This window comes from Canis aureus, chromosome 1 (genome assembly GCF_053574225.1).
Source record: "Canis aureus isolate CA01 chromosome 1, VMU_Caureus_v.1.0, whole genome shotgun sequence".
Taxonomy (NCBI): domain Eukaryota; kingdom Metazoa; phylum Chordata; class Mammalia; order Carnivora; family Canidae; genus Canis; species Canis aureus.
This window is the reverse complement of record NC_135611.1, coordinates 99,453,192-99,465,224: the sequence shown is the minus strand read 5'-3', so window position 1 is coordinate 99,465,224 and position 12,033 is coordinate 99,453,192. Positions and strand designations below refer to the sequence as shown.

The following is a 12,033-nucleotide window of genomic DNA, read 5'->3' as shown; positions in this document are numbered from 1 at the left end:
TGCCTCCGAATGGCCAGGCGACAAAGGCTTGGGGCAGGGGCCAAGAAAAGTACTGCAGCCAGTAAGCGTCCAGGACAGACATCCCCGAGGGAGGCCCAAGGACATGGTGCTCACGTAGCACCTGGAACAGGGTGGCTCCAAAGCCCTGCCCCCAGCCCCGCTCAGCACAGTGGCTCTGCTCCCTTCCAGCTTCTGTCTAGGAAGGAGCTGCCACAGATGGAGAGGCCTGGGAGCCTGAGCACCTCACAGTCTGTGCCAACGGGGGCCCATCAGCTTCTATCTCATGGGAAACACCTCCTTGCACGGGCGGGGGGGGGGAGCAGACTCAGAGCAACTGACTCCCTGTCATGTCCCAGGTGGCACTGCCTGGGAAGGCACAACCATCACCTGGCCCCGATGATAGCCTTGACTCAAATCACTTGGGGAGCCAGAAACATGCATTCACAGGTGCAGGCTCACCTGCTAGGTGGCCCTTCCCATCTCAGGGGCTTGGGCCTGGAATGCTGCAGTTCTCCAGGGCAGCGACCATTAATCCCCAGATCTGGCTGGGGCTGGTCACACTGGTCCTCAGCCCCACTTCTCAGGAGGAGATTATCTCCTCCTAGCACACAGCCCTGCACCCAGGCGCTGGGTCATGGAAGCAGCAGAGCCTGAGGAGGGCCTGGTCCCAGGGGACCAGGTGGGGCTATCTGTGTAGTCTATTGGAAGAGGTAAGAGCACAGGTGCAGAGAACCTGGCACACCAGTGACTCCGACACCCCCAGGGGCAGGTGCTGGTGGCCCTGATAACTACCTGGCACCTTGCTCAGGCAGAAAGCCCACAGTGGACAGACAAGCTAACCCTGCCAAGGGCCAGCAGGGCTGCTGGGGCCAGGCAGGGTGGATGGCCCCCGCTGGTGACCCTCCTGCCGGGGCAGCCATGGGAACACAAACTACTCTGTCTCCTCACAGGTGAGCTACACACCAATGTCAGAAACAAGATGGCTTACAGGACACAATCTTGTGGACAGCAGCTAGAGTCGCTCTGGACTCTTCCATCCTATGAGATCAGAGGGAGATCAGACCCTAACTAATGCAGTCCACCACTGGAAGAAGCATTTAGTGAATCCCAACAAGTGGGAGACCAGACAGCCAGCCTGAGCAGCTTCCGGGAGCCCCAGAGAGAGAAACAACAGAAGGGGGGGCCAAGCTCCCATACAAGGACAGAACCCAGAGGCCTGTGACACCCTTGCAGGGTCCCCACTAGCCACCTCTCAGAGCCAGGGTATCAGCAGGGTCTATGTGGCGGCTGGGGTGAGGGCAGGGCTCAAGTGCAGTGAGCCCCACCCTGGGACCTTCCAGTCCAACAGCAGCCTAAGGCCAGCACTCTTAACATTCCAGGTCACAGAGGACATAGCTGGGGAGGGGGCACCCAAACCCCCACATACACCGTGTGGGCTGGGTAGGAGGGAGGGAGACCTGGCCTACGGGAACACAAACACTAGTGGGCCCAGGGCACCCGTGCCCAGTGGCTAGTGGGCACCACCTCAGTGGGGTCAGGGTGCCCGTGCCCAGCAGCTGGTGGGCACCCCCTCGGTGGGATCAGGGCGCCCATGCCCAGCGGCTGGTGGGCACCCCCCCCCCGGTGAGGTCAGGGCACCTGTGCCCGGCAGTACCTCCTCGGTGGGGTCAGGGCGCCCGTGCCTGGCAAGTGGCAGATGCTCAGTAAATGCCTACGGATGAAGAACAGGTTAGACATGGGGACACTGCGGGGTGGGGGGCCCATACCAGAAGTGGGTGGGTGGGTGGGGACTACAGGCCAGTGAATAGACAGGTGCTAGCAGGTCAGCTGGGATGGCTGGTGAGGGGCCTGTTACAGTCTACTGTGGGTTCCAGGGCAGCTGGAGGGCGGGGGGGGGGGGGGCTGTATGCACACTCACACAAACTCTGCCTGGCTGACCAGGGACCCCTCCCATCCCAGGCAGTCCATGTGTGACATCTGCCCCCATCAACCCATCCTCCCACTGGGTCGCTTCTGGCCTCAGTTCTCCCTTGGAGCACCCATACACTGGTTGTGGGGGTCAGACAAACCAGACTGAGGACAGACACCCACATGGGAACAGAACGTGGCTGCCTCGGATGGATGTCACCCCCCACCCACCCACATTTGTCCCATCGCCAACCACGCACCCCAGCTGCCCTGGGCAGCGTCCAAACATTAAGCTGCTTTTAGAACACTGGGAATCCACTCCTGGGCGGGAGGGATTTAGCCAGAATCGGGTGCATTTAGAGAAGATTACACCCTAATTGCCTCAGTGTCAGCAGGCAGGCTCCTGGCCAGCTGAGCCCCAGGGCTGGCGACGGTCCCCTGGGACCCTGGCTCTACCACCCGGGGACCTAGAGGCCAGTCCTAGCGCCAGGGGACAAGCCCCTGTGTTCCTGCAGCAGCTGGGCGCCCAACACAAACCTCATTCAACAGCTTGCAGCCATGGCAGGAAGGGCAGTGGTCCAGTGGCCATCTGCCCCAAGCCCCCAGGACGGCTTGGCCTAGAAATACCAGGAGAGCAGTCTGCACTGGGAATCTGAGCATCTCCATGATGAGCCCCATGTACAAGGGACACCCAGCAAGCCACAGGGTCAGCCAGTGGGCAGAGCTTCCACCTCGGGACCCAGGGTTCTGCAACCTTGGGACAGATGGTCTACGGCTTTGGCCAGAGGGACACAGTAGGCCTCAGGGGTGAGTACCCCCCACACCTGGCTCTCTGTCATGGTCACCGGCAGGGTTGGCCCCAGGTGCCCCCAAGGAACCAATGCAGGATCACTGGCCACGAGGGGCTCCCACGCCTAAGGAGAGAGGACACTGCTCCACATGGGGACACAGCCTCACCCTCCATGCCACACACCTTGGGACTGGGCAGAGGGGTAAGGCTGGCAGGGCCCTCCTGTGCTGTGACACACATACATGCACACGAGCCACCCTCACCCTCCAAGATGCTGGGGACCATTGTACAGCCTGTGACAACAGCACCAGCATGGCTCACATGCAGCAGCCACCCCAACTTCAGCCCACTGCCCTGCTCCTCTGGCTTCTCCAAGATCCATGGCCACAACTAGGTCCTAAAAATAGGGAGGCATTCCAGACCTGAGCTGGTGCAAGCACAGGTGCTTGACCCAAACACCTGCACACAGACGATTACAGCAGCTTTGCCAGCCAGTAATCGTGCAAAACTAGAAGTGACCAAGATGCCCGGCTTCAATGGATGAACAAACTGTGGCTACATCCATGGAAAAATGTGTGCAAACTTTAAAATATCATTTAGAAGGTTGGGGGACCCTTGGAAGGAATGCAGAACGTGCTTAAACAATCTACCTGTACTTCAGATGGATGAAGCCACCTCACCGAAGGGGACAGGGGACACGGTGCTGGCTCAAGCAACTGACTTGGCAATAAGCAGAGTGTAGAGGACCAAAAGCATAGAGGCATTGTGCTCCAGGTCAGCAGCACCCAGCACCAGCACCCAGGACTGGAGCACCCTGTAGCACCAGAGAGAAGGAAGGAGGGACGGAGCAACGGAATAATCACAACCGTGAGTGTGGAAGTGAGGCACTCCACAGAGCACAGGGAAAGATGTGTGCTGGGCAGCCAGAGCATGTGCGAGCCCCGCCTGGGCTAACCATAAATGCAGGGCGTTCCTGAAGACCTGTCTCAAGGCCAGTGAAGACGAGGAGCAGGCTCAGGGTGGAGCCCGGCACCGGCACCCAAGGAGGGGCCAGACCTAGGGGCCTAATGGGCTGGAAAGAGGTTTCCAGGGGGTGGTGGCCACATGAATGACAGCGGTGGCACCAAACCCCAACAGGTGTGTGTATGTCACCCTTCTGGAGAGAGCGAGCAGCCCGTGGGGCAAGTAGCCCGTGGGACACCTGGAGGAACAGGTGTCAGGTCCAGCCACTGGCTACTCCACACTCTTCCCAACTACTGCCTGGGTCAAGTGCACAGGCTAGTAAGCTGATCACTGGGCTGGTTTATCAGGAGTAAAGTCAACTCTCACTGAGTGGGACCCAAAGGGAAGGAAAATCCCATGAAGACGCTGTCCTGTGGCAGCCTTCAAAGACAAGGGCACAAGGACACAGAGAGGTGCTGGTTATTTTGCTTTATAACCACGTGCATTCTCTTGCTTTCTGTCAAGATCTAATAAAGGATTACCCTAAACTGACAAGAGACCATGAGCAACCTCATGAGCTGAAGACCGGGGCATGCAGAGGCACACACACATCCCCACGGCTCAGGGGACACTCTAAAGGATGGACACCTGATAAAACCAGTAACACACAATCAAGACAGTGAGATAACTGCACAGATCGATGGACACAACGGAGCAACTGAATAGGCCCATCCATGGCGATTGGACCTTGCAGAGGAGCACAGGAAACACAACAGAGCAAAAATCAGTCTAGTCTCTTCAATAATCAGAGACCCCACGCAAAAAAAGCAAGTCTGGGCCTGACCTAAACATAAAAGGCAAACCTCAGAGCTTCCAGAGAAAAATGCAGCAGAGGAGTCGGTGTGATCTTGGGTTTAGTGATGCAAATCTTAGCACTGAGAGCACAACCCACAAAAGCAAAAGGACACAAAAATTAAAACCACTCCAGACGTGGTTTTGAGAGAAAAAAAGACCAGCTGCAGACTGGGAGAAATGACCTGCAAACGAGGACTTGTGTCCTTAAACAGTAAGAAACAACTCAGTTTTCAAAATAGCAAAAAATGAGAGCTATACCTTACCAGGGACACACAGATGGCCAACAAGCCTGCGACACGCTGCTGCGCATCTGGTGTCATCAGGGAAGTGGCAGTAAGATGCAACTCGCGCTTACTGGAGTGGCTAAACCCTGGAGCACTGACGATGCCCAGCGCTGGTGAGGATGCAGAACAGCAGGCACGTGCAGTCAGGCTGTGGGACACTGGCTGGCACAGCCATTCCGAGGAGACTGGTGGTCTCCTGCACAACTGAGCATATTCCACACAGCAACTGCATGCCCAGGTGTTGACCCAAACACCTGCACACGGACGATTACAGCAGCTTTGCCAGCCAGTAATCGTGCAAAACTGGAAGTGACCAAGATGCCCGGCTTCAATGGATAAACAAACTGTGGTTACATCCATGGAAAAAATGTGTGCAAACTTTAAAATATCATTTAGAAGGTTGGGGGACTCTGGGAAGGAATGCAGAACGTGCTTAAACAATCTACCTGTACTTCAGATGGATGAAGCCATCTCACCGAAGGGGACAGGGGACACGGTGCTGGCTCAAGCAACTGACTTGGCAATAAGCAGAGTGTAGAGGACCAAAGGCATAGAGGCATTGTGCTCCAGGTCAGCAGCACCCAGCACCAGCACCCAGGACTGGAGCACCTTGCAGAACCAGAGAGAAGGAGGGAGGGACGGAGCAACGGAACAATCACGACCATGAGTACGTCCACCGGGTGCAGGACAGACGGGAGAGTGCCAGGGGCCGAAGCTGAACAAGTGGACAACAAAGTAGAGCAGGGATCCCTGGGTGGCGCAGCGGTTTAACGCCTGCCTTTGGCCCAGGGCGCGATCCTGAAGACCCGGGATCGAATCCCACATCGGGCTCCCGGTGCATGGAGCCTGCTTCTCTCTCTGCCTGTGTCTCTGCCTCTCTCTCTCTCTCTGTGTGACTATCATAAAAAAAAAAAAAAAAAAAAAAAAAACAAAGTAGAGCAGCTACTGGATCATAACACAAACATCACAAAGTACCTGTGGGCCAACAGCAATATAAACCAGGAAACGGGTCCCTAAATGAATGGGAAGAGACGGGTCTCCCACTCAGATATGTAGAAGCTTCCGGCCAGGAGGGCTCTGGAAGGGGGGGGGGGGCGCCCTGGCTGTGGAGACTTGACACCCCCAGCCAGGCATGGGGTGAGAAGAGCACCTCACTCCTGCAGCCCTCCTCCCAGAAACCCATCACCCCATCCCAACCATGAGAAATCCCAGCTGAGGGACATCCAGCAAAACACCTGCCTGGCATCCCTCAAAGCTGTCAAGGTCACCACAAACAAAGGAAGCCTGAGGAACTACCCAACCAGGAAGAGTCTGAGGATAAGTGAGGTCTGTCCCATGGGACCCCACATTGGGTCCTGCAGCAGGAAAAGGACAGCTGCTGTTTTCCGGGGACAAGACTGCACATGAGCGAAGGCTGAACTCCCACCAGCCCCTACTGTTCCTCAAACATCACCCATTTCTGGAACAAATTCGCATTTTCAAAGCAGGTTGTTGTCGCAGAACGGACTGTGTCACCACGCTGGCCATGATGGTAAAGGGACATGGGTGTTGATGAGAACTGGCTTGGGGACTTCTGGGGGGCTGCCCTCCCTAATCTGGGTAAGTCTCTGCAGCAAGTGCCAGGGGGACAGCACACAGCCTGCCTGGCTCAGCCCTGCTCCGTCCAGGGCCGACATTCTCTCTGAGCACCCCGGGTCACAGTACTAGGACCTTTGGGGGACCCCCAGGCGGCTGAACAAGCGGGACTCCGGTAGGACATATGGGCTGGGGTGCGAGGGGGAAGGAGAGAGGAGGGCCCAGGGAACCCCAGGCAGCACACGACAGGTCCCAGGGCCCTCCCCACGCCATGATTGCCAGGACTTCAGGGATGCGCTGACCTCAAACAAGGAGACTGAGGCCTAGGGAGGGGACCGTGGGGGGTCACATCAAGCTTGGCTGACATACAGCTGGGCTGTGGGCTCCCCCACCACAGGCCCACACCCGTGGAATGGGGACAAGCATGGCCCCACTGTGCTGGGTTACAGGGAGCTGACATCTCTGTGCATCAGTCAGGGCACACCCTGGGTGCTCATGAGCACTGGCGGGCAGGTGGGGTGCACAAGGCCAGTCTGACGAACGTGCCGGACAGGCCACAACTGCCCAGCGAGCCAGGCCAGCGCTGGCTGAGGGCACAGTCCTGCCAACTTTGTAAAGAAGAAAAAGGAACAGAAAGACAAGCGTGGGGCTCCAGGGAGACGGGAGGCAGTTGGGGGCCCCAGGACGGGCATCCAGAGGACCCTGCTTGGCTCCTGACACCAGCAGGGCGCCGGCACCACAACATCTCAGGGCCATACAGGAAGTCCCACCACTGACTGCACCTGAGGGGATTGTGATGATGCTAAGGGGCTGTTAATGTTGCCAGGTGTGAAGATTTACCTGAGAGCTATCAAACATTTAACTTACATTTTATTAAAAAAGAGTTCCTCCTTCCAGAGAAGCTAGGCCCAGGAAGAGGCTGCTGGAGCCGGAGCCGCAGGCAAGAGACCCCGAGGGCGAGCCGCATGCATCCCTCTGCCCGGGCTCTGCCCGGGATGTCCTCTGCAGCAGGGGCACGAGGCAGACAACTGCCTTCACCACGACCGAGTCCATGGACACAGCGCCAGGAGTGGAAGTGCACAGCGTCCTCCGAACTGGCGGAAACCAGGGCTCTGCACGACAGCGAAGCCTGCTTGCCCACAGCCGAAGCGTGACACTGCGGGGCCTCCACAGCCGTGATGGGCCCAGCTTCTCTCCTCCCACGACTGCCACCCCACGCCCCAGCACACACTGCCTATCCTGCGCCCACTTGGCTCACAGTGATTTATGGTCTACAAAGGAGGCCGGGCCCCAGACCTCCCCGCCGCCACCTGCCTGAGCAACGCGGCGCTGGTCCCCCTCAGGGCAGAGCCTGCAAGCCCCTGGTGGCCCCTGCCCACCAGGCACTCCACAGCACTAAGGAGAAGCCAGTCTCTCTGCACCCCAATGCGTGCAGCAGCACGTCACCTGGTGCACCAATGTGGAGAAGCAATTCACGAACAGGACAGAAGGTCCTCCTGCCTCACAGGAAGGGCCAGGATGCCCAGCAAGCCCATGTGCACCTACCCGTGCCCTCCAGGGGTGCCGGCTCCCTGCCCGGACCACAGGAACCTGCCCCGCCTGGCAGGCAGAGACGTGGGTGAGGGGCACCCGGCTCTCCGGTCCACCCCTCCTGAAGCCAGGCAGACGCTGGGCCCACATCACTTCAGCACCTCCCGCTGCTGGGGCCATAGCCCTGAGGCTCCTGCCCACCCCTCCTCTTGGGAAGTGGCTCTGTCACACAAGCCACCAGATGGGACAGGAGGGGCCATGAGGGCCACGCAGGACCCTGGCACTTAGGGCAACGGGAGGGCCCTTCAGTTTGCTCTCCAATTCCTGCTCGACACAGCTCCATAAGCAGCAAGGTGGGTACATCTAGCAGCGCAGCCACAAGGGCCGAGTGGTCCCTGTCCTCGGACACCCAGTGCCTCCCGTGGGCAGGGCAGCCAGCACCCCCAGGGACCCCGCATACCCCCAGGCAGCCAGCACTGGAGGGCATGGGTCCCCCAGAAGACTCCAGCCCAAGGCCTCTGCTCCACCCTCTAGAACATCCCCACAGGCTTCAGCCAAGTCAGGGCTCCTCCGATCCCCATGCAAACACCCGACGAGGCCTCTAACCACCCCGTCCTCAGCAGGAACAGGGACCAGTCACACAGGCTCACAGCCCTGAGCAAAACTCAACTCTGTGCCTTGGTTTCCCCAGCTGTAGGATGGACATGACGAGGTGGTGGCCCCAAGGGCTGGTGTGGGGGCTGTAGCCGCCTGTAGGGCACAGGGAGGCGTTCCCAGCATCCTCCTCCGTCGGATGAATCCAACCCACATCCATAGCTTCCCAGCAAAGAGCCCAATGCAACCCTGTGCCGAGGACCCCATCCTAGGCGTCACTTCACTGTCACCATCCGCTGAGAGCAGACAGAGAAGGAAGGAGTTGAGTGCCGGAGACAGCAGCTGCCCCCACCAGCTCCACCCTGGCCCTTCAGCTCAGCAGGACCAGAGGGACTCGGGGAGGCAGGCTCAGGCGAGTCCAGAGGGAAGCACCCAGGCCTCCAGGGTGGGAGGCGGAGGGCTGTGGAGGTTGAGGGCAGGCTAAGCCAGGCCCTGGGTCACAGGCAGCAGCAGGCTCTGCCGCCCAGGACACGGGACCATGGGGACAGCAGGCCCAAGGGAAGTGGAGGGAAGGAGCTGACAATGCTGCATGGCAAGCACTAAGTAAGCACTTACTGTATGCTGGGCACCGTGCCCAGCCCGTGACAAACCACAGCTCACCAATTCCACCTGCTGCATCCTGGGCCCCAAGTACATGGCACACACGAGATCCCAGGGTGGCCCCCAAGGCAGCGAGGGTATCCACACCCCACCCTCCTGCCCTGAGACTACATTCACCTGGGGCCCTGGCCTGAGGCCCACTCTCCAGCCCCCACACCCCTGGGGTACCTGCCTGAGCCCAGCACAACAGCCCCCTTGTCCACAGCAGGGCAGATAGAGTGAGGTGAGGACACGGCCACTCAGGACAGGAAACACATGGCTGACCACACGGCTGACCACAGGCCACTGGTTCTCTCTCCCTAGAGTAGGGAGGGGACAGTTGGACTCAGGGTGGCCTGGGCCTTATCAGGACACATTCAATCACGAGCAAAATGCTTAGGCCCAAAGGGCCAGCAGGTACCGGCCCACTACACATACACACGTACACACCATGGTGTCAGGACACACACTTGCCAGGTTACAGAGGCTGCACATCCACCACATGGCCCCCTCCCTGTCCTGAGCCCCAGCACAAAGTCACTCACCTGTGAGCAACCAGCCTGCTCCCCTCCCCCCAGACGGGACCACCTGCAAGAGCACAAACACCTCTGTTTGAAATACAACTTGTCAGTGACTGAAACAACTTTAGTTCCAGAAATTGTTTTAAAAGAACAAAAAAAGCTCACCTCTCTACAAGATAAAAAAAAAAAAAAGACTCAACAAAATTTGTCTCCTTAAATCTTAATTCTTAAAATAAGAGTTAATCCAGGCCAGACCCGACTACAATGAAACTGACTGAGGAGAGGCTGCGCTGGCACAGCTGAGAGGGACCCGGCTGAGTTTCCCGCATCATGCCTCACTCTGATGCGCCTTCCTGGGCTTCTGCCAGAATTTAGGCTGCTCGGTGTGCCCCTCACCTACAGCAGGGGGATGAGGGAGGGAACAGGGGCAGGCCAGTAGAGCCATGTGTCCGAGACCCAGGGCCCCACTCGTGCAGCAGCTAGGAGGGGACGTCCAGGGAAGCAGGCAGGTGCTGGACGAGCGCATGTGGAGACTGGCACACCATCCTCCCACACCCCCCCTCCCCCGGGACCCACCCTCCAGACACACCCCACGAAACAGAGCCAACATTCCTGCGCTGGTCAAACACTTGTGTCTGTCACAGCAAGGAGCTGACGACGGAAGGGCCCCCACGTGGGGACTGGTTCTCTGCTGCAGTCCGTCCCCGTCCATTCTTTGAGTGGACATGAATGTGAACTTGTGAACACAGACAGGGACTGTGCTTGGGGCTGGGCGGGGGTGGGGAGGTGCTCAGCAGGCTGGGGGAGGGGAGGGCCCAAGGTGCTCCTGCTCCACCTTCTCACAGCCCTCTGCCCCCCTCCACTGCAGGTGCGTCCCCCTCACCCCACTACCATGGAGCCTTTGTGGGAGGGCCGGTGCCACCCCTCTGGCAGACAAAGTGTCAGCCAAACCTGGCTCGGAGGAGGCACCAAGACCTGCTGACAGGTGACGGGCCATGGGTCCCCTGCCCCACTGTCAGTCAGCTTCCTGATACTAATAACCCAACACCTGCTCTGCCTTGCACAGATCCAAGCACCTGTGCAAACACGCTCTCCTCCTCACTCTCAGAAGGGGATCCTACCAGTGTCCTCAGTGAACCAGGGAGGCTCTGGATAGGACAGGCGCCTACCTGAGGCCCCTGGGAGCAGACATGGCAGGAGGTGGGCATCAGCGAGGCAGCAAGAGTGCTGGACCCCAAGACCGAGGACCAAGGGCCACATGGAAAAGGGAAGTGTCAGGTGGGGAAGGGGCCCCACCTTTTCAACCATACAATCCTCAGACCAACTCTGGATGCTGGGGTGGGGGGGGGGGTGCAATGCTGTAGCAGGAGAAGCCAAGGCTCCAGCTCACAATCAACACCAGCAAGGAGCTGGGCCTGGATCCAAACCTGGATGCTCCGCCCACAAAGCAACTTCTCCCCGCTCCAGAGGGCTGCAAAGCGGGGAGACCCCGGAGAGTCCCGCCGTTCAAGTCACCAGAACGACTTCATGAAGGCTGGCCCAGCTCTCCCCAGGGGCTCACGGACAGCCTGGGGTCCCGCCTCAGCCCGGGGCCGAAATGACAGCGGAGACACAGGCTCCTCCGCGGATAAATACCCACCGAGCTGTCGCCGGCCCTGGGACGGCAGCCAAGGCAGCCGAGGCAGGAAGTAGGCGGGAGAGGTAACCGGGGGGCCGTGGCGGAGCTGCGCCCAGGGGGGACCGGGGGATCCCGGCCGTCGTGGACGACCACACCGGAGGCCAGCCTGCCGCGGCCCTGCCCCCAGGCCACCGGGTCCAGCCCTGGCCTCCCCCCGCCGCGGCCCTGCCTGCAGCCCACGCCCCCACACTCCCACCCCCCGTGCCGAGGCCTGTAGCCGCAGCACACACGGCCCCGCCCGCAGCCCCTGTCCGCCGAGGCCCGTCCACCATGCCCCGGGGGGCTGCAGGGCTGGCCGGGGTCGGCCCGGCCCGGGGTTGGGGCTCCGCTCGGCGGGGAGGGGGGGGGGTCCCGGCCCGGCCGCCTCACCTCCTTGAGCTGCTCCATCTCGCCGCGGATAGCCTCGTAGTCCACCTCGAGCTCCTCGAACTGCAGCTTGAGCTGGTGCTTCTCCTCCAGCACCGCCAGCCCGTACTCGGCCGCCTGGATCTTTTCGCGCGTGGTCTCGGCCAGCTCGTGCGACAGCCGCTTCACTTCGGCACGCAGCCACTCGGGCTGCGCCTCCATCACCAGCCGAGCGTACTCCTCCTCCTCCGACGGCGCCGACATGGTGGCCAGCGGCCGGCTAGCGCTGCTGCCGGCGAAGCTCAGGCCGGGTTCTCGACCCCTGCCGCCGCTGCTGCCGCCGCCGCCGCCGCCGCCCAGCCCGACGGCGCC

General features: G+C 60.0%; 1 protein-coding gene across 2 annotated transcripts in view; it reads right to left on the bottom strand.

The window, feature by feature from the left end:
• Positions 1-12,031, bottom strand: part of BICD2 (BICD cargo adaptor 2) — a 39,053-nt gene extending 27,022 nt beyond the window's left edge. For both annotated transcript variants that reach the window (XM_077911003.1, XM_077911011.1), the window contains exon 1: positions 11,686-12,031. In XM_077911003.1, coding sequence (XP_077767129.1) covers positions 11,686-11,925 — 240 coding nt within the window. In that variant the 5' untranslated portion in view covers positions 11,926-12,031. The remainder of the gene's footprint in view (positions 1-11,685) is intronic.
• Positions 12,032-12,033: the final 2 nt, after the last annotated feature.